Genomic DNA, 22269 nt, shown 5'->3' on the forward strand with positions numbered 1-22269 from the left:
ATAAAAGACTTTGCCGGACAAAACTAAGCAAATGAAAAACGGAGGCACGAAAAACACAAGGTTACACAAGAAAATGAAATCACTATAAACGACAAGCTCAGTAGTGACAAATATTTGTTCATAATGGTAAAAATAATATCAATTTAACCTAAAGTTGTGGAATAATATTAGAAAGATGGGGGAAAGTCTAGTTTGAAAAATCTTCGAACATCTATCCCTTTAAAATCACTGACATCTACATACCTCAAATTATTCAGTTCTAAGAAAAGCCTCTATTTTCATTAGAGTTAAATTCTGTAACTAGACTTTCAAGGCAAAAATTCAGTGACATGCTCTGGCTTCGTCTTGGGATACTTCACAGGGTCATTCTAAGGGAAAAACGTTGAATGCAAAGCAAAAACACTAACAAAAATCAGAAGATCTACACAATTTATTGGTTACTGGCATCAGTTAAGGCACTGTCATCTAATAATAACACGTCTGTTCTGCTGTTTACTATATAACCCTAATGCTGGACGCCTTCAGTACATGTCACCTTCACCTTCCACGTTTACTAACTCATCAATTTCTTCAGTCTTACAAGAAAATGGGCTGTGAACCCTTCAGTTGATTACATAAGCACCAAAACCTAGTTATTTTCTAGTTTTAAAAATCTAAAATGTTCTGCACTTTTTCTTTTTCTAAGAAATAAATGTAACTTTTATTTGATGACTCAGGCTATAATGGAAGTCAGCCACAGCACTCTGCCCAGACGGCCCCAGAGTTTTCAGTGTGTAAGACATCAGCCCCTGTGTTAAACCAGCCTAGACTGGTACGCTTCTATAATTCTCCTGTTCATCACTTTTAACTTTCCAATCTACTGTCAATGATCTTCCCTCTATCTGGACTGACCCACCCTTGGGTTGACACTGAAAAGCAACCCTTCTCTTTGATTTTTCGTTTTCCTTCAATAAAATATCAGCATTTCCATCAGAAAAATGTCAATTTTACAATAGTGTTAATACGGAGTCACTACTCAAAGAAACCTACATAGGTCACGGAAAAACACCTTTCTCGAATCTTAATGTAAAAGCTATCACTGCTTATATTCAGTCTTAATAATAAGCTGTAGTCTTCAAAAAGAGGATTCTAAATGTAACCGAAAAGACTAGAAAAATCTCTCTTTAACAGCCAACTCATTTTAGGGGCTATGTATGTGCTCCATATTTTATGTTACAATTGTTAAAGAAAGCTTACTTATCTTCGGCCATTCCAACACACCGACAATGTGAGACCCATATTCACTGACGCGCTCAAAGAACTTAGAAGAGCGAATACACTGTTTACACATCACAAAGAAAGCTGATACCGAGCTACAAATGCACAGACGCTCGGGCATTTACAACTTTTAAATGTAACCATTAAAACTAAACAGCTTTAAAATACTGACCACCTAGAATTCCAAGCGAAAAGTCACACAAATTCCATCCTCAACACCCCTTTCCTAGAAGCCACGGCCTCCCGAGCTGAGGTCTCCACCTCGTGCAGCAGTCCCTGACGGCCACGCTTCGATGTCAAGCTGTGCTGCAGGCAAACATCCGGGAACAGGTAACACTGTTGCCACAGACTCTTGCGCAGCGTTTGCAAAAACTGTGAACACAGCCACTCTGATTCCGACAGACAGGAATGTTTCACGATTTTATCTACCATTCGATTAGCAAGGCTAAACCTGCTTGACATCTCATTTTTCCTAAAAAGCAGAAAAAATACTTTGTACTGTGGGTCAGTGTACATTTATGATCAAGATCATCGGGGGCTTTAAGCTTTGGATCAGAGATCGAGTTTGCAGCCGGTCTCTATGCTGAACCACTGTCAGATCACTGTGTACCAGTTCTTAAATAGGCAGGACCATCTACTGCAAACAAACACTTGCAGACAATCAACACGACCAGCCTACGTTTTCAAAGAACACTGTCTGGCCGCGTCTGAAAAGGACGTTTAAGGCTTTGCCTTCTCGTGATGCTAAAACACCTCGCAGCCACTAGACCTGGCCCCAAACACGTCAACGCTCCTGCCTCCATCATTTGCTGCAGGAAAAAAAAAAGAATATGGCTGAAAACCGCTTCCGAAGAGCGGCGTCTCGCCCGGGACCACTGCGAACACACGGACGCGGGGCGGTCCCGCACAGCCCGCGTTCCCTAATAGGGACGGGAAGCCGCGTCCCCGGCAGCTCCGGGGCTCTCCACACCCCTTTTCGGACAGCGTCTCCCAGCGCGGGAGCCGGGGGCACGGGAGCGCATTCGCGATCGCACCTCCGCGGTCCACCGCTCCCCTGAGCATCGCCCGCCGCCAGGCCGGACCCTCCCACGCCCCGGGCCCGGCCCCGCAGGGCGCGCGCGCGAGCAGGAACCGCGCGCAAAGCAAGAGGCGCGGCCATGGCCCCCGCGGCGACCGCGACGACAAGCTCCATTTCCTGTCCCCACGGGGGCACCCCGGAGCCGCCGAGCCCCGCCCCCCGCGCCCCCTCCCCGCGGCGCCCGACCCACCTCGCGGCGGCGGCGGCCCCTCGCCGTTCTCCTCGCGGGCGGCGCCGCGCTCGCCCGGGCCGTGCCGCCGGCGCTCGCGCTCGCGCCGCTCCTTGGGTCTGCGCGGCCTGGCGCGCGCGGCGGCGGCGGCGGCGGCGGCGGCCGGCAGCAGCAGGCGGGGCGGCGGCGCGGGCGGCAGCGCGGGGGGCCCCGGCGGCTTGCGCGGCGGCGGCGCCGAGGCCGCGGAGGCCGCGCCAGCGGGGAAGGCGCAGCCGCTCCGCGCGGGGGCCGGGGCCGAGGCGGCCGGCAGCGCGGCGAGGCTCCAGGGCGCCGGGCCGCCGCAGCCCTGAGGCGAGGGCGCCGCGGGCGGCTGCCGGCCGTGCCCGCCGCTGCCGCCCTCGCCGTTCAGCCTGCGCGGCGCCTTCTTCTCCTCAGCGCGGCCCTTCTTGGCGGACACAGGGCCCGGCGCGTCCCGGGAGGCGGGCTGCAGCTTGCCGCACGGCTCCCTCTCCGCGGCCGCGGCGGCGGCGCCGTGCGCGGGGCCCGGCGGCTCCGCCATCTTGCGCTCCCGTTGTATTTACTCGCTCGGCTCCGGGCGCGGGCCGGGGCGGGGCGCGGTGGGGCGGGGCGGGGCGTCGTCCGGCCTCCGCGGGCCGCCGCGCTGAGGGACCCTTCCAGCAGCCAATCGGAGCGCGCGTCTCAAGCCCAGGGGGCGGGGCTGCCCGGCGCCCCCGCGCTGGAGGTCACGGCGCGGCGGGGCGCGGCCATGGCCCGGCGCGCCGCGGGGGAGGGTCTCCGCGTGTCGCCCGAGAGGCTCGGGAAGATCTCCCCCGACGCCCCGCGGCCGGCCCCAGAGGCGGCCCCGGCCCGGGAGGCGCTCATCTCCGCCTGGACCGCTTCGTCCTGCATCCCTTTCTCTTCCTGTCTCCCTGGGGTCCCCTGGGTCCCTGCCTGCCTCTTCGCGCTCCGAAAAGCCGAGTTTCGCAGATACTCAGCTCGGAGGAGGACGTTTTGCCGGGAAGTAGGTGCTTTCTTGTTAAGCGGCGGTCGATCGATGGGAGGGGCCAGAAGTCGCTAGGTGTCCGGACAAGATTGTCACTGTCGCTGAGATCGTCAGCTCTAGTGCTTGGAGGCGGGTGACCTCCTGCAAGCCTAGAACTTTGGGATTACTTCCGAGCTTGAAGGTAAGCCTCTCCCTGGAGAATTCTTAACTTTGGGGATTGGACCCTTAAAGGTTTTCATTTTGTTATAATTATAACTCAGACTCGCCGAGAAAAATCCATCAGCGATATTTCTAGATGTTTGAAAAGCAGGGATTTTATTTTTTTAAGTGTCAGTATTGTAGCACCCTGGAAATGTGCGCTTTGATTTGTGGCTGAGAAGGTAAGGAATTTGGGGAGATGGGTCACGGTAATACGGTTGCAACCAAAGTAAGGAGCTCGGTTTTAATTTAGCTCTGAGGTCCTCCCGTGAGACCGAAAAAGTCAAATGAGTAGATGTAAAAATTACAGTAGTCAAATCAGGAGAGGACTAGTCGGAGCATATTTTGAGTCCTAAAAGGAGCCCTAAATTGTCCGTCACTTTCTGGAAAACAGTTAAAAGTAACTTTCCAGGATTACCAATTCTTGTAACCTCGTGAAGTTGGATTTCTTTATTTCGTTCCCTCCCCATTCTTTTGGTTTTTTTTTTTTTTTAAGAATATTTTGGAGTCAAAATTTAACATTGGTTTTATAAACTTGTTTTTTTTTTAATACCTCAAATTTGTAAAGTAATCAAAGTATTTACATTCTATTAATACATGACAGTGAACGCTTTGTGGTTGGAATTGACTGGCAGCAGATATCTTCATGAAAGGTGGCACTGGGGGAAGAGTGGACAGAGAGGAAGGGACTGAAAATCATCTGCTACTGACTGGCTCTGACCTCGTCAGCGTGCTCCATCTGTCAGAACGCTGTGTTATTTGAGTACATTTGATTACATGATCACTAAGCTCCCTTCCCAGCTCTGATTTCTACCGGATTCAGGAAGCTTTTTAAAATCACAGTGAAACCGTTGCAATTGAAATAGCTTCTTAATTGTTGGCCCTGCAGATATAGGAAAGTGTCTCTTGTATACATTACTGTAGTGCCTGGAAACTTGCAGCACTTATTCCCTCATCTCCCACACACAAGTCTGGAAAATCTGACTTTGTAAGGGCCCCACGGAAGTGTGCCCTCACTTGGGTTAATTGGTCACTCCTTGCACTATACTCTTTTGTACTGTTATTTGCAGAGCCTGGGCAAGAGTTGGGCTATGGAGGCTCACATACCATGCATCTAAGTATTTAAGTTATAAATCAAGATAGCAAACTATCATAAAAAAATGTATTCTTCTCTACTACCTTGACAAATTTACTTACATAATGATCTGGAAGGCCAGGTTTAAACTTAGAATTCTCAGACTTCTGGAGTCCTCAGCATGACCCCGTTCTCTTCCCATTCCCAGCTTCCTCAGCCGTGACACCGAAAGGGACCATGCATTTGTGCACCCAACGTGTCCAAGCTTATGTCCACATCTCTCACCCCTGCAAATCGTGATGTGTAGTCAGCAGTTCTGTCTGCCCTCAGATCTAGCCATTGTAAACGAGGAGGACAGGCTCTGGGCAGGCACGGCCCCTTCACCTCATGGCCTCCTTGCAGCAGGAGGAGGGTCCTTAGCCAGGTCTAAGGGCAGTACTGTTATCAAAAATGCTCAATTATCTGTTTTCTCTCCCGTGAAATCAGCCATTCCCTTTCAGCTAGATCCTTCCTAACCACACTGAACTAGGAGAGAATTCCTGCCACTGTCACCAGTTCCTATCTGATCGTGTCACTGTCCTTGCTTCAGAACTGTCAGTGGCTTCCATTGCTCTTAGGATAAAGAACAGAATCTTTAATCTGGCCTACAAGACCGTGATGCTCTAGCCCCTTCCTCTTCTGTAGCAAGGTAAAAGGTCTTTAATACCCAGAATGCACCATGCTGTCTTTCAACATGGGATTGTTACATAGGTTGTCCCCCTTGCCTGGATGCTTTCTGCCTGATGCTTAGGTGATAGTTTGGATAATGGGCATAACGGAGGCAGGTGTCACGAATGCCTCCTATGTTTCTAACCTGCATGACTTGATGGGCAGTGGTACCATCACTGAGTTAGGAAACACTGAAGAGTGACAAGTTTGGGATGCTCTTTGACCTTAGACCTGGTGAACATGAGGTGCCTGTGAGACATCGAACCCTTTGGATCTCAGCTCAAGCCAAGCCTCACTTCCCTGGAGAGCCTGCCTTCTCTGCCCTGTCAAGATGAGATTCTTTCCTTGTTTGTTGGTTTTCTTCTCATCTCCATTTCTTTTTGCTTTTGTTGTTGTTGTTGCTGACTCACTGATAATGTCTCCCACCCGCTTCCATTCCCTCCTCTGTAACGGCAGCTCTGTTGAAAACGTACTGCCCTCTACCCTGCTTCTCCACCTTCTCGTCTGAAACCTGGCTGCCCTCTGAGGACGCAGTCTGTACTTTTGAAAGTTGCACATTCTCTCTGAGCTGGGGATCACCTCCCCAGTTCTGTATCACACAGTTTCAGGTTATTATTACTCTTTCCATGTCATGCAAAAAGTCCTTCCTCCCATGGGATTTTGTGGCATGGCTATACCATCCTTCACTGACTTCCCGGTCATCTTACCACAGTTACTGAAGACTTTGATCCTTGCTCATGTTCATCCCTTCTACCTTCCAGCCATCATTTTAACTGACCCCAGTGTCCGTGCTAATGACCTCTCTAGGATTCTTGCCTCAGTATTTCTTCATGGTCCCCAATTTTCATTCTGTTTCAGCCACAAACTCCAGTGGGCCCCTCCTTAATCCTTTTCGTCCCCCTTCCGTCTCTGAAATCTTCAGCTATGGCTTTCTCACTCCTCTACACTAGGCCCCTGCCATTTGACCTCAGGAGAACTCCCAGACTCTAGATCTTCCTTTTTCACATGATTAAGATTCCCAGTGGATCTGGCAACCCTGCACTGATCCATCCTTTCTATACGTTCTTCCCCGTCCAACCCAGAGCCTGTGGTGTATAGTCTGTCCCTAACACTTGCCAGCACCTCAGTTCCTTGCACCCTTAGTCTCTCCTCTCTTCTGCTGACTCCCAGCCTCAGGTCGTCACCTCCACCGCTCTTCTGCGTCCAGGCTGCTGAGCATTCCGCCCTCTCCCGTTGGCGTGTTGGGGATTCTTGGGCATATGTCGTCAGTCTCTGTCTCACGCTGCACACTTCTATGTGATATTATACCTCACGCCGTCTCCTGATGGATCATAAATGCTGACAGTTCCCAAGTCTTCCTCTCCTGCCTCGACCTTCCATCTGATTCCTGATTCTGTCCAGATGCCAAGTGGATGTCTCCACCTGTGTAGCCACAGACGCCTCAGACTTCATACCGCCCTTACCCATCCCATGGCTCATTCTCCTGCATTCCTTATCCACCTGTCATTCAGGCTACAAACCTGGAGTCTTCTTTGACTTCTTTTGTTCCCTCACCCTCCACGTTCAGTCAGTCACTATCTCTAGTCAGTTTCTCTTGTCTGTTCCCACTGATGCTCCTTGCCTTCGGGCCTCGAGTCGGCTTGGACTTTGTCAATGAGTTCCACCCTAACTGGGCTCTCAGCCTCCAGTCTCCCATCTTCTAAACTATCCATGCTGCTATCAAAATTACATTTCTGCAATTCAAACCTGATTATGCTTCAGCCCCTCCAGTAATTCCCTTTTGTATGTGGAGTAAAAGTCACACTTTTTCATGTAGATAGAAGCCATTCTTTTTGTGTGTGTGAGGAAGATTTGTCCTGAGCTCACAGTCCTGTGCCAGTCGTCCCCCATCTTCTATGTGGGACACCACCACAGCGTGGCCTGATGAGCGATGTGCAGGTCTGTGCCTGGGATCCAAACCTCCACTTCCCAGGCCACTGAAGCAGAGTCCACCGAGCTGGCTCGAGCCATTCTTTTTTTTTTTTTTTGAGGAAGATTAGCCCTGAGCTAACATCTGCCGCCAATCCTCCTCTTTTTTGCTGAGGAATACTGGCCCTGAGCTAACATTCGTGCCCGTGTTCCTCTAATTTATATGTGAGACGCCTGCCATGGCATGGCTTGCCAAGCAGTGCCGTGTCCGCACCCGGGATCCAAACCTACGAACCCCAGCCCGCCAAAGCAGAATGTGCGAGCTTAACTGCTGTGCCACTAGGCCAGCCCCCCAAGCCATTCTTGTTATAACCCCAGCACTCCTCTCTTGGCCTCCTGTAGCTTCCCTCTACTTCATCTATTTGGCACCATGTGTAATTGTCAAAAGAGTTGCACTCCCTGCCCTCTGTGCATTCTGTTTCCTCTGCCCGTAATACCCTAGCAGAGCTCTCCTTATCCTTCAAAGTTTGGTTCAGGCATCTCCCTAGTACCGTGCTTCCTGACCTGCCAGATCAGTTGATTGTTCCTTTGCGCCATCATTCCTTCTACTTGGGGCCATTGAACCCATAGGTCTCTGCTTCTGGCCTGTGAACTCCCCAAAGACGTTGTTTACATTCGTATTTACACGAGTTATTTACATTTGTATGCGTGGTGTCTGGGACATGGTCAGTGCTCAATAAACATAGAGGAAAAGAAGTAAATAAAATGCAGGTTTGTGATCTTTATGGTAAGATGAGGACCTGGGGTTGCAAACTTAAATGCCAAATGGTCTTGGTAGGTTGAGAAATCATAAGGCAGGTTGAATGTAATGTAACAGGAAGTGGTGAGGACTGTGCCTTATCTACGAGATACTTTGTTTCTTGGCTCTAACTGGTTGTTCCCATATCGAAATGAAGTGGGCCTACTTGCTAAATATCTGGATTTTTTAATGTGAAGGTTCCTGAGAAACTGTGCAAGCCGAACAAAACATATCTGTGGGTCAAATAACCCAGTCTGAGTTCTGATCTAGAGAAGAGTGGCTTTGTTTGGTTAAGGTAGCTGTTATTTTTGATGAGGAAGATTGGCCCTGAGCTAACATCTGTACCAGTCTTCCTCTGTTTTTTGTATGCCGAATGCTGCCACAGTGTGACTTGATGAACAACGTGTCGGTCTGCACCCAGGATCCAAACCTGCAAACCCTGGGCCACCGAAGCAGAGTGCACAAACTTAACCACTATGCCACTGGGCTGGCCCCCAAGGTAGCTCTTGAGAGTTTTGTTTGTTTGTTTGTTAATCAGTAGCTCTTCCTTTGTCAGTTGCTGGAATACATGCTAAGCAAATATTCTCAAACTTCCAGGTGTAATGAAGATGTGTTAGCGGTTCCTAGAGTGTCCTCTGTCCCTCTTAGAGTCTGGTTTCTCTGTCCGTGATGTCTCCCAGTGCTCCTTAGCCACACTGCATTTTCTCTCTGCAGGTGTATACTCTCCTCTAGCCTCGTTGAGGTTCCTGACCCCCCAGGATGAAGGCCCTTGTGCTTTATGAAACCCTGTATTAACCTTAAAGACCTCTCTCTCACCCTTCTGGAATGGACATCTCAGAGTCCTGCCTCTGCCACGTTGATCTGCTCATCTTTATGTGTCTTTCTCATTTGAATCATCACTGGCTGGTTGTGAAGGGTGGTTCTGTGCTTCAGGAAACCTGACCTTTTCAGCTTTCGTGTTGTCACTTCTAATTTAGGACACATATAATACAGGGGCCAGCAAACTTGTTCTGTAAAGAGCTAGGTAGTAAATAATTTAGGCTTTGCAGACCACATGGTCTCTGTGGCAACTTCTGCTTGTAGCACGAAAGCAGCCGCAGCCAATATGTAAGTGAATGGGCGTGGCTGCGTTCCAGCAGAACCACAAAGATAGGAGGCAGGATAGATTTGGCCCGCACGACACAGTCTGCTGACTCTTGCTTAGGATTTTGGTTTCTACCTTTATAAGATGGGAAAAGGTAGTTGAACACCTCATGCCGCACTTCTCTTTGCTCATGCTGCATCAGCCACACTAGCTTTCCCTGTGTTCCTTGATCATGCCATTCCTGCCTCAGACCCTCTGCCCAGGCTGTTTCCCCTGCCTGGATGCTTGCCCTCTCCCACCCCCAACTCTCTTTTTTCAGATGTCATCAAGGGCCATCCTTGACCGTTCGGTTTAAGGTGGCACTCTTTTCCTTATTCTCTATCACAGCATTCTTTCTTTCAGAGCACCTATCACAGTTTATAATAATTTTACAATTGTTTCTTTTCTTGTAATCATGCCTTCCTCAGTAAACAACTCCATGGGGACAGGGACCATATCTTATTCACTCTTATTCACCAATGTTTCTTGATAATCTAGCAAAATGCCTTGTACACGTTAAAAACATTCACCAAATGTTTATTGAATGGATAAATCAATCAATCTGACTCAGCCTGAATTCTGATTAACCAATTTAATTGTTTTCACCAGAAACTGACAGAATAGTTCTATAGTAGTCCAAAGATACATCTACCAAAAAAGTCAAAATTTTAGCTTTCTGATGAATCAAGTTATACCCACATATGCATTTCAGTTGTAGTGACTTTTTTGAATTTATTAGTTTTCCTCTTTCTTAATGTATTAGTACCCTGATACACTGAAAATTCATACAACTCGGAATGCCTTTCTGTAATTCTTTTCCAAAGGTGCAGAATAGCTCTAGCTGCAGATCCGAACAGGTGAAACACCACCAGGTTTATAGCATGAAAGTTTATGTGGTATTATGCCTCATATAGGGCTGGTCAGGGCTATCAGAAAAACACTGACAGACCTGTCCTTTAGGAAGAAAGGTGTATTGGATGATAGATAAAGTGGCAGGAGCAAGAGGGTCAATTTTGTTTCTTCAGTAGCTGTCTTCAGAAACTTGGAATTAAGAAACTCTCAATAAACTTCAAAAAGAACTCTGTTAAACCAGAACAAAACACAGTATCCAAGGCTAATCTCTATTCGTCTGAACCTTCTGTTGTGCTCTTACTGCGTCCCGCCACACCTAAGCTGTTAAAGGAGCTGTTGGAATTAACCACAGAAAAGGAAACTTAGGAAGCTGCATAACGTTACGTTATGGCCCTTTCTATTGACAAGTAGGACTCCTGTCGAGTTGAAAGTCCGCGTATGCGTGTCTGACAAGAGAACCCACTGAGCTATAGATTCATCCTTCTTTTCTCTGGCATCAGCCAACGCTGGGCTCTGTAAGGATTATGTAAATGATTTCTCTCACTCTCATTGTAATCATTATTAAATTTAGGAAGAAGGAGGGAACCTATTGGAGATCCCAGGGTTGAGACATACTGTGTGTTGTAAATGGAGGTGTTGCATACCGAAGTAATTAAAGCAACTCTGGTTAAAAAAATAAAAGGCAATTAATTTTTATGAGATTGAGTTACAAGAAAAAAATTATCTAAATAGCATTGGTTTAGCCTTGTAGTATCCAAAAATAATGTCTTTTTAATAAATAAAAGATGGATGTGGGGACGCTGGAAGAGACTTCTCTGTTGAATTCATTTGCCACAGTCAGTTCACTTGGCTATCTCAGAAACATTTCAGACTCAGCTTCTCGCGGTATTTTAAAGGCTCCTCCTCTTCTCAGACATTATTAAATGGTGGAGGTCCTCAAGTTTCAATTCAAGGGCCTTTTTGCCCTCGCATTATTCTCTTTTCTGGCCAGTCTCTAAAATGCCTATAATTTCAGTAAATTGTTTTAGTAGTGACAGCTAAAGCTGACCACCGCTCTGTGTCTGTGACCTGGCCGCGCAGTGTCTTCCACAACGTGTCAGAAGCACCTAAAATGCAAATGTGTGTGGCAGAGATGCTGGTGTCTGTTTTCCCCCTTCTTCTTTACGACCCAAACCTTTATTCCACGCAGGTTGCAATGTGCCTAGCTAAAAATAAAAACTGAGTGGCCTGCCCGCCCTCCCTTCCTGTAGGCATCGCAGTGATGTCATGGAAGTCCTTGGGGGGCTTTCAGGACAGCTCCTGTAAGGGGTCAGGGGGCACTTGGCCCTTTGTCCCTCCCCCTTCCTCTCCTGCCTGTAACTTGGATGAGGGGAAAGAAAGGGCAGTAGCCATCAAGATTGAAAGCCTTCAGCCTGTATTCTTATTCAACGTTTCAGGTGAGTTGAAGTCTTGCCTCTTAACTAGCAATATCGTTTTACAAGTCAGGCCTGACGACTTGCTTAGCCACAGTCTTTCCAGCGAGTGTACACTCAGCTTTAGGGGAAGGAGAGCAGAGTAGGGGAAAGTGAAGTTGACAGTAGGAGGTGAGGGAGCGCCTGCTGTTCGAGGCTTCATGGAGAGCAGTAGCAACCACAAAGCAGGAAGAAGGTAAAAAGAGCAAAAGGGGCCAGATAGAGAAAATAAATGCCATCCATAAATCTCTCTTCTGGGGTTAATTTGGCTGCCAGAATTTCTTTTTCTTTTTTGCTGAGGAATATTTTCCCTGAGCTAACACCTGTACCAGGCTTCCTCTATTTTGTGTGTGCATCACTGGCACAACATGGCTGCCAACAAGGGGTGTAGGTCTGCTCCCGGGAACCGAACCCCAGCTGCTGAAGTGGAGCACGTTGAACTCAACCACTAGGCCACGGGGCTGACCCCAGAATTTGTATATGGAAGGACGTGAGATCATTTGATACTTATCTTAAGGAAGGGATAGGAAGCCTGTAAAATGTGTGACAGGAGACTTATTTAGTGTTGTAAATCTCTAAAAAGAAAAGCATACAGTTTGTAGTTCTAGTCAGTTCTCTGGGAAGAGGGAACTATTTTAGCTAAGAACTGGTGGGCGGAGGGTAAAGTATGTTATAACTTCAAAATCTAGGTGTGGCAAAGAGGTGTAAAGGAAAATGATAAATGCATAGAATGTCTGGGTTGAAAACCCAACCCTGTACTCAATTTGCGAGTTTCTTTACCACACACCCTTCACTATTTTCTCAAACAGGAAAACTTCACCTCCAGAATAGGTGTTCTCTGTTTCATAGTTCCAGCTGCACTCTCAGACCATCACTGTGGGCAGGAGGATCATGTTTACTGGGTGCCTTGGATAAGCCTCCTGTTCGTGGATGGTTGACTCTGCCCCATGCTTTGAAAAATCTTCCAAAGCATTTTTCAAAACTGAGCTAGAATTCCCTGTTCATTCTGACTCTAGCCCAGTTTCCTTTCTAATGCGTCCTGTCTTGCAGGGGGAAGCAGAAGTCCAAAGCATCAAAATGTTAAATCCAAGCATTGCTCAGGCCTTCTTAGAAGTTTTAGTCAATTAAATTATGTTCAGAAAATACACATTCAGAAAAGATGCACTGTTCCTTAGGGCTGGAAGACACGAGTGCTTTTATCTCATGGGAAGAGTAGGCCTGGAGTGTGAAGGAGTGGGAGTGGGGAAGGGTGGGGACAGACAGACCTGTGCACAGTGGCTTCGCCTCCCAGAGGCACTGTCATCGGCTGCCAGAGAGAGTCTGCGACCTGAGCATCCCGAAGCACTCTAGCAGCTCCTTGGGGGCATTTGTGCAAACACTGCACGTGTCAGTAGAGCCAGGAAATGGCAGAGCTGTGACTGTCACAATAATTATTTCATCATTTTAGGTTCGTAGATTCTCCTTTGAAAAGTTTGTATAATTTATGTGCATTGCCGTGAAGTAACGTGTATCTTGCCTCCAGTTCAAGCACCAGCTTTTCTTGATCCCCCTCAGATGACTTAACTGCTTTTCTACCATTGGGTTGAAAAACAGATGTGTGATTAAAACAGCTTAACTAAAGAACCATCAAATAAAGAACCACTTTTTGAGTTAACTTTTAAATCTAACCCAAGCTATGATTAAATCAGTTTACATCGTAATTCCTATTCTTAGGATTTTAATCCTAGTCTTTTTCCCTATTTATTCTCTACATTTGATTTCAGTGAGTGGAAAATACTAAGTTCTAGAATAATGTCACTGGGCATTTTACATCTTTTAGTGAAAGAGGACAGAAAAATTAGGTGTAAATCAGGTACCTGGAAAGTTGAACACCAGGGCGTGAGATGCAGGGTCAGGTTTGTCACATCCAAGCTTGCCAGCCTGGATGGGCAAGTCCAAGTGCCAAGCAAAGAGAATAAGCTTTCTGTTTGTGAAGTTCTTGTGACTTTGGGTGGAATTTGTCCTGAAGTATTAATCTTACCATCTGAGTTTACAGAGACTGCCAGGGACCCTTGTCCATCACCTTGATCTGGGTCAAAAGGGTGAGCAGTGTGGACATTCAGTCTCCACTGTCTTCACAGTGAGCGGTCAGTACCTAGGCAGAGGTGTTAGAGGCACCCGGGTCCTCTCAAATATGGTTTGATGCTCCTGCCAAGTGAAGTGCTGCAGTGACGATCACAGGAAAACACGCCTAAAACAGTGCAGCACCAGTCTACACTGCCGTCTGCAGTCGCAGCGTGCTGTGCTTGTAAGTGAGTAAATCACTCAGTTTGGGGATTAAGTACCACTTCTGATGCCCCAGTTAGAGGCATTAAACAGAAAAACACAAATACATAAGTGGCAAATGATAGAGACTTTTTTGCAGGTGTGAAGACATCGTTATTTATATTTCTGTCAGCAGACTAAAGGCTGTGGCCACTCTATGACTAATCGAAAGCACAAATCGTATTTACATCACCTTATATTGCCTCTTCCCCCCTCAAGTAATCCTTCATGTTTATTATATGTTTAGTAATTTTTAAAAGTTTTTGCTAATCAATGATGATATTTTCTACAGTTTCTTTATTCTTTGATATACTACCACTTATGCTAGATTTGCTTCTCTTACTACCTATTTATGGATTCCTTTCTTCATTTTATCTTCAAGTAACTATTAGATAGTCTGCTTTTTCTTCTTTTCCATGTACAGGAAGTATTTAGTTAGTAAAGACTTACTAACACCCACATGGCTCCAGGCAGTAGGCTGAGTGCTAGGAACGCAGCAATAGACAAGGCAGACGTGGCCCCTGGCCTCCTGGAGCAGGCCTTACTCCACAGGCACGATTTCTGTCTGCAAACAAGCTTTCATTGGTGCTTGGTTGTGCAAGACTGTTATCTCATTTCTTACTCATTTATTCATATGACAAACGGTGTTGAATATCTGTAGTGCCCCTAGCACTGTGTGATGCTGTAATTGAGAAGATGGACATCAAGAAATAAATTACAGCACTGTGGTTGAAATAGTGGTATGGTGGCATAAACTGTGTACAATGAAAACACAAAAGGCAGATCAACAGCTCTAGCTAGAGACATGAGGAAAAGCATCTGAGACGATGATATTTGAGCTGAGTTTTTAAAGATTAGTAGGCAAAGAAGATGGAGAAGGACTTTGAAGGCTCAGGGGAGAGCGTTTGGAAAAATGTTCTTCTCTGTGAGAAGTTCATCGTAGTTCAAGTGTAAAGGACACAACATGCTTTGATAGGAGAGAAGTCTTTCACGTGGCCCAGCGCCACATTGTGGAGGGGGTTGCTCGTGAGTGCCCTGGCGCACTCAAGAACCAGTGAACACATGCTGTTCACTGAAGGGCTTTCAGGAGGGAGAGCGAAAGATGTTCCCATGACCATATTTCACTTCCTGCTCATGGCTCCAGGCTTCACCAGGTGTTGCTTCCCAGCTTCAGCAGAATACTTCTGCACGCCACGCCTGTTTGCCTTTGAACTATCCATGTAATACCTGACCACGATTTCAGTTATCACAGCTCTTCCACAAACAATAAATAGGAAAACTTGAAATTCTGAAATTAGGTTTACCTTTGCTCTGACTAAAAGATTATTGGAATTTAAAATGTCTTATTCATTTTACACAAATGATCTCTTTGTTTAGCTCTCCTATTTATAATTACTTTTTATTTGAAAGCATTAAAATATTTTGAAAGTAAAAATAAAATTGTGAAATATTTTTATATTAGTTAAACACTACTTATGTAGCTTCTTCCTGCTTTTTCTCTATTTTTTTATTTTATTTTATTTTTTTCGAGGAAGGTTAGCCCTGAGCTAACATCTGCTCCCAATCCTCCTCTTTTTGCTGAGGAAGACTGGCCCTGAGCTAACATCCGTGCCCATCTTCCTCTACTTTATATGTGGGACGTCTACCACAGCATGGCTTGCCAGGTGGTGCCATGTCTGCACCCGGGATCCGAACCGGCGAACCCCAGGCTGCCAAAGGGGAATGTGCACACTTAACTGCTGCGCCACCGGGCCGGCCCCTATTTTTAAAAATTGAGTGTCTTTTGAAAAGATTTTACCACACGTAAAGATGCAAAAGCAAGGAAAAGTAGTTTAAAATACTGTTGAACTAAGTAAAGCCAGGGGAGCTTAAGCCAGTGGTTGTTCTCACAGGAGCGATCAAGTCCACACTTAGCCCATTCTTGAGAAGGGAAATCCGAAAGTGGAAGATTGGCACAAGCCTTACCTTAGTTTCAAGAAGCATACATTAAGGACTTACGTTATGCCAAACTCCATTTTAGTCACTGGAAATACAAAAATGAATGAAACACAGCCCCTGCTCTTAATGGACTTGCTGTCTAGTGAAGTATTAAGTTGAACCACTTGAAATTGCATCTTTTTTGGGGTCAAAAATGGTCAACTATCAATTCAGCCTAAATATACATGTAAACAGAAATTTGCAGTAACAGAGATATGAACAAGGTGCTCCGTGACCTAAGACAGGGCCTCGTGCTGCCCAGAGCAGTCCATGAAGGCCTTCCAGACGGGGCGATGCTGGAACTGAGTCTCAGAGGATGATCAGGAGCTCACCATGTGTTTACAGTAAGCAGAGAGAACGAGGACGTTCCAGAAATAGGAAACAGCGTGTGCAGAGTCGTGGAACCAACAAAGAGCCCAGCACATGTCAGCAACCGCAGATAGTTCATTGGAATGGCAGACGGGCTGAGGGTGACAGGAGACAAGGCAGTGAAGCAAGCAGAGGGCAGGCCATGGAAGGTCGGATGCACCAAGCCAAAGAGCTTGATTTTACCCTTGAAAGTGGGGAGGTGTGCATGATCCAGGGAGTGTGCAAGGCAATCTTTCGGGATACAGAAAGAAAATAGTACTTCTGTGTATATTTGCCTTTTCTTCTCTTCTTAAAATTTCTAATTGTGTAGGGGTTACAGTGTATATAGTTCTTATTGCAGTACTGGATGTTAATAATTTATTAATAAATAAATAGACATGTATTATGGTGTGTTTGGGGTTGAATTGTGTTCCTCAAAATTCATGTTGAAGTCCTAACCCCTAGTATCTCAAAATGTGACCTTATTTGGAAATACGGTCATTGCAGATATAGTTAGTTAAGATGAGGTCGGAGCCAGCCCTGATGGCGTAGTGGTTAAAGTTCAGCTCTCACCACTTTGGCAGCCTGGGTTCGGTTCCCAGTTGCAGAACCACACCATCTGTCTGTCAGTAGCCATGCTGTGGCGGTGGCTCACAGAGAAGAACTAGAAGGACTTACGACTAGGATATACAACCATGCACTGGGGCTTTGGGGAGGAAAATTAAATAAATAAATAAATTAGAGATGAGGTCATGCTGGAGTCGAGTGGGCTCCAGTCCAGCGTGACTGGTGTCCTTGTAAAGAGGGGAACCCCGTGTGAAGATGAAGGCAGAGGTTGAGGCAATGCCTCTACAAGCCGAGGAGCTCTGAGATTGCCAGGGTGCCCGCAGAAGCCGGGGCGAGGCATGGAACAGATCCCTCCCTCACAGCCCTCGGAAGGAACCAACCCTGCACATGCCTTGATCTCAGACGCATAGTCTCCAAAACTGAAATAGAGTCTTAAGCCACAGGTTTGTGGTCCTTGTGACAGCAGCCCGGGGCACTAACGCATGTGCACGGTCAGAAAGTTGGGGAGGCATGGGAGGGTTGGTTTGTGTTTGACTCCAAATTATTTTTGTCCTGTCTTTATTCAGTCTCCATATTCAATAATTTGCTTTAACTGGAAGTGATTTCTTGACTTCTCAGTACTTTACTTCTTAAAGCCATTCTAGTGGGAAACAATTTGTTCCCATTTGTGTTTGGTATAGCTTATGTTACAGGAAGAAGGAATTAGGAAATATTTGACCTTTAGCTCAAAACAGACAGGTGACAGTATGCAGCAGTCTTAGGGAAAATATTTACGTTCAAGAAAAAAAGGGACATTTAACCCCATTAGGCAGAAGTGGAGGCAAAATCAGAAACAGGATCCTGGCGACAGAAGTCCCAGCTGTGAGGAGTTTATAGTGTATCGTCAGCACGGGAAGGACTGTAGGCAAAGCGCGCATCATTCTAGCTACGTAAGCCTCAAGCTACGTACGTTCAGGATGTCTAGTTCTGTTTATACAAGTCGGACGTTAGTCATCTGCCTGAGCTTCCGAAACGGAGTGGTTGACAGAGTTTCCAAGGCCGGGACAACACCCTGAACTCACATCTACCTGTTTGGAGCCTGTTTGTAGGTCAGCAAAATCCAGGCGTCAGCAATACAGTAATTAATATATTAAAACCAAAAATATTTTTGTGTATTTGAGGCATTTTCGATCTTTGTGGGCCTTTGAATATTTGGGAATTTTTGGCCTTATTTATGCAAGCCAACTAACTACTACTTTATGCAAGCCAACTAAAGCATTTTGAAATACTACTTGTAAAATAAAAAAGCCTGTATGTATTTTTAATATTCTGCCATCCTTTAGTCAAGTAGTTTTCAGACGTTTTAGGGTGATAGAGCCCTTTCTTCCCCTGAATTGTTATCTGGAAGCCCGGTGTGCATCAGCTGTGCTAGGTGGTGTGCCCCGTCTCAGAGCGCTGTGTCCTGGAGGGTTTAAATCTTCGTTCTTTATGTCTAGTCTGCAAGTTCCGTACTTTGTGAGTATGTATTCTGTATTCATTATGTAATCTGTTAGCAGGACGAAAAGGAATTTACATGGATGGGATAATGTGCTACTGACCTATGATCGTAGGGCCTGTGCTTGAAGTCGCTGTCCGCCCACTGTCTCTAGGTTGGTTCCCTTTGTGACCAGCGCGGCAGTCTGACCTGCAGCTGCTTGGTCAAGAATGTGATGTCTGCCGCTCCACAGAAACACGTTTGTCTTGGAGGGACCTCCGTTTCTCTGCTTTCACCACTGTTCTTTTAGAAGTTTTTGTTTTCACCCTATTCATTTAACTACACTTTTGTCACCTTTGGACTCTCATAAACTCAGAAACCTGTTTGCCCAGTTTAGTACATGGTTATTTTTTCCTTCGCCCTTGACTTGTAATCATATTGCTGTGAGCTGATAAATACTTGGAACTATATGTACTTTTTACATGCTTAAATTGTTACAGAAAGTAGCACCATACAGAGAGGTTGGGGTGGCAGTGCAGCCTGTCAGAGCTTTTGGGTTCATGGTGTGTTGATACATATCATGGTAGGTTGATACATACCTGATCGTGGCTCATTTGTCTAAGATCAAGACAGGTCAGGTGGCCAATCTGACAGGCCATAAATTACAATTCAGAAACTTTTCTACCATCTTCTGAAGTGCACATATAAAAGGATATAAATAACAGACTATTAAGATAATTTGGTCATCAGTGAATCTTTTTAGTAAAAATATACCCAGAGTCTGTATCCTTTTAGCAAATGTTTACTGAGCCCTTACCATGTGCTAACAGTCATAATGCTAAGTTTTAAGTATACAGTGGCAATCTAAATGAACATGATCCCGGCCTCATGGAATAGATTATATTACATTCTCTGTCTCTCCCTCTCTCTCTCTCTATATATATATTCAGTCTCTGATATGAGTTATGAAGGAAATAAAGAGCTCTACAGCAGAAGTGGAAGCAGCTACTTTAAATAGAATAGTCAGAAAAGGAATGAGAAGTGAAAAGAAAAGCATTCTAGCCAGAATAGCTTGTGCAAAGGCCCTGAGGCAGGAAAGAGCCACGCTTATTCAAGGAATAAGAAGGACATCAAGTTCCTTGAGGAAAAGATTGTTCTGTTTTGTCTAGAACAATGTGTGTTATGTAATAGGCACTACAGAAGTATTTGCATATGGCTGGATGAATGTATACCTAGGATTTATTTAGCAAGTACAAGTTGAGGTTGGAGAAGTAGGCAAGGACTGGACCATGCCACGCTGTGTTAAAAACGAGGGGATCTAATTACGTTTTATAAAGATCACTCACAACAGTGTGGGGAATTGTTTAGTGAGGAGCAAAAACAGAAGGAGGAAAACCCAGGTACGTGGCGCAGTGGAGGTGGAGAAAAGTGGACCAAAGAAATCCCTAAATAACTGCATGTTAGAGCCGAGGCCAGTGGGTTTAACTTCTTGCCCGTTTCACCTCTTAGCAGCTCAGCAAAGTGACTGTCCCACTTATCTTCCTACCCCTAGGACTGGCGCAGCCCCGCCCCCAGACCAAGCCTGGAAGGAAGTTCGCCTTTGGCTAAGAATGCAGTCAAGCCCTTGAAGACAGTGATTTCCGAGTTCCTCATGGGTCTTACTGTAATTAAGGGAGTGGCCATCTTAAATGGAGTCACAGGGAGAGGAAGAGTGTGGGATCTTCTACCAGAGAAATGACTTGGTCTTGAAAGGAAGTCCATGCGGTGGGGACAGTCAAGGCAGAGACCTTCTGGCATGCGCAGCAGTGTGCCTGCCGCCTGAGACTTGCCCACACGCAGAAGCAAAAGCAAGGGCAACTCGTGCACAAGGCATGTGAAGCCGACTGAAGCTGCGAAGCTTGAACTCTGGTTCTTGTGGCAGGCCTGCCCCTGCACCTGCCACCTGCTCGGGCGTGGGTGGGGACAGCTGCTTCCTGGAGCTGCCGTGCCCTACGGGATGGAGCTGGGCCAGGAGCTGAGAAGCCACGCGCAGGGGTCAGTCAGGGACGCCGGGACCGAGCTCTCTCTAGCGTGTACCAGAAATCCGCTTAGCGGAGCCCAGGCTGCCCGTGTCTACACAGTGAGGAACCCAGGCTCCGCGCAGGGGCGCTACTCCCCCTCAGGGCAGCCCGCGCCCTGTTTGTGCTGCCCTGGCTGTGACCAGGTTCTTTCTTTCGCTGAGCCGCACATTTTCCTCTCTTACCTGGCCCGTTCGTCCTACGTCCTCTTACTCTAGAATCTCAGAAATAAGGCTAATCCCTTTTGTTGGGATTTTAAAGTTTAATTTACTTGGGAATGGCTGCCTGGGTTACTTCTAATCTTTTAAGCTGTTGCAAGAAAGCATGAAGCAGTGGCAAGAGATCCACTTAGTAGATGCAGTGGACAGAGTGCCCGCTGTGGAGGCAAGTTTTGTCTTAAGATTTGCGGGTCCCTGCGGCCTGCCAGTGAGGCAGCTCGGCCTGCGCCTGCAGAACGACCACCGTTACTCTCTCGGGTCTTAAAGGAAGCCGGGCCTCCAGGTGGGCAGGCGTCTGCTGTAATAACAACAACCACCAGAATAATGAAAAGCCAGCTCGCTGCCCTGCTCCCTGCACCTCCCCACTCCGGAGCGTTTACCTGACTGGTGGAATGGGACCAGGACCTGCCTTTGAGGTCTCGGGTGTGACCTGGTGCTTCCAGCCCCGAGATGCGCCGCTGGGTCCGCAGAAGGGAGTGGCTGTCCCCGCGGCCACACTGTCCCTCCGCGTGCTCCATCCTGCGCGGCCCCTGCCCGTGTTCTTCAGCAGCCGTGCCTCCCCCGGTTTTCCCTCTTCCTGCAATGTCATCCCTCAGCCATGGGTGGCCGCTCCACCATTCTCTTCATGTTTTTACAGCTTTCTAAAACATGCCTTTATTATCATTGTAATGGGGTCTCTTGGGGAGAAAGAGAGAAATAGGCACTGTCAGCCAGCCAACTCGAACCAGAAACAGTACATAACGTGTATAGTCAGTTGTACAAACTTAAAGAAATTTGAAAAACAGAGAACAATAAAAATCTGTAATTGTATTACACTCACAGAAATCTGTGCCTCCATTTATTTATACATTCATTCCAGTCACCAGATATTAACTAAATATCTGTTATGCTCTAATCACCATGCCTTCTAGGGAATTGAAGTGTAGTAAGGGAATCGTGGCCAGGTAGAATAACCACTAATAATATTTTGGTATATTTTCATTGAAGCCTAATGTTATAGTATTTTTTTTTTTGATATATTGCAGTTATACTGTTTATTCCGTCTGATGTCCTTTCTTTTTCTTTTTTTAACTTACAGCACAGTGGGTGTGACAGGAGAGGGCAGAGCTGTTTATTCCGGGCTCCTGCCCGTCAGGAGTAAGGTTCTGTCTAGCCTGAGTCTGGAGTGTACGCTGTTCCATAGTTCACGTAGAGGCCGTTCCCTTTCCGCGTCACAGAGCCTGCCTCTGGCTCACCTGTCCCACCTGACAGCTGGCCATCGGTGCAGTGCAGGTGGGGGTACCACTCCCCGCCCAGCAGGCCTCAGGAAGGTGCTGGTGGAGCTCGCTCTCACCAGGACGGAGGCCAGGCAGGACGGGTGTCAGTGGGGAGAGGATTCGCTCTGCCCTGGTCTGGAGCCTGCACAGTGCACAACAGAGGGCTCATGACCAGGGCCACGGGAGAGTCCCCTGTGGGTGTTTTCTCACCTCCTAGCTCTTCCTCCTGCGTTGTCCACGGTCCTCTTCTTCTACCCCTTCTCCTCCCAGAGTCCTGATTTTCACAGAAGACGGCTTGTTTTTTTCTGGAACGCCACCTCTCCCTACAGAAAGAGAGGAGGCCTGGTGCGCTTGGTCCCTCTGTGTCTGCCGATTCTGTAGGCTCAGACAGCCGTTCGGGGTCTAGCTGTAGCCCTCGCCTGGTTCCTGCTCTCCTTGTAGGTATAATCATATTTTCATATAACTAAA

At 46.9% G+C, this 22269-nt stretch overlaps 1 protein-coding gene and 1 long non-coding RNA gene across 3 annotated transcripts in view; one reads left to right on the forward strand and one right to left on the reverse strand.

Annotated features, from left to right (window-relative positions):
- The window catches only part of RSBN1L (round spermatid basic protein 1 like), a 71864-nt gene extending 68750 nt beyond the window's left edge, over positions 1-3114 (reverse strand). Inside the window, exon 1 of one of the 2 annotated variants that reach the window (XM_070617013.1) lies at positions 2526-3114. In XM_070617013.1, the coding sequence (XP_070473114.1) occupies positions 2526-3063 (538 nt within the window). In that variant the 5' untranslated portion in view covers positions 3064-3114. The remainder of the gene's footprint in view (positions 1-2525) is intronic. The other variant, XM_070617012.1, reaches the window with a different exon arrangement.
- Positions 3115-3214: 100 nt separating this feature from the next.
- On the forward strand, positions 3215-21370 carry LOC103552361 (uncharacterized). The gene is made up of 2 exons (XR_545236.2): positions 3215-3688; positions 19823-21370. It is a non-coding gene; the product is annotated as an uncharacterized lncRNA (long non-coding RNA).
- The last annotated feature ends 899 nt before the right edge of the window (positions 21371-22269 follow it).

The sequence above is a fragment of the Equus przewalskii genome, chromosome 4, assembly GCF_037783145.1.
Source record: "Equus przewalskii isolate Varuska chromosome 4, EquPr2, whole genome shotgun sequence".
Classification (NCBI taxonomy): domain Eukaryota; kingdom Metazoa; phylum Chordata; class Mammalia; order Perissodactyla; family Equidae; genus Equus; species Equus przewalskii.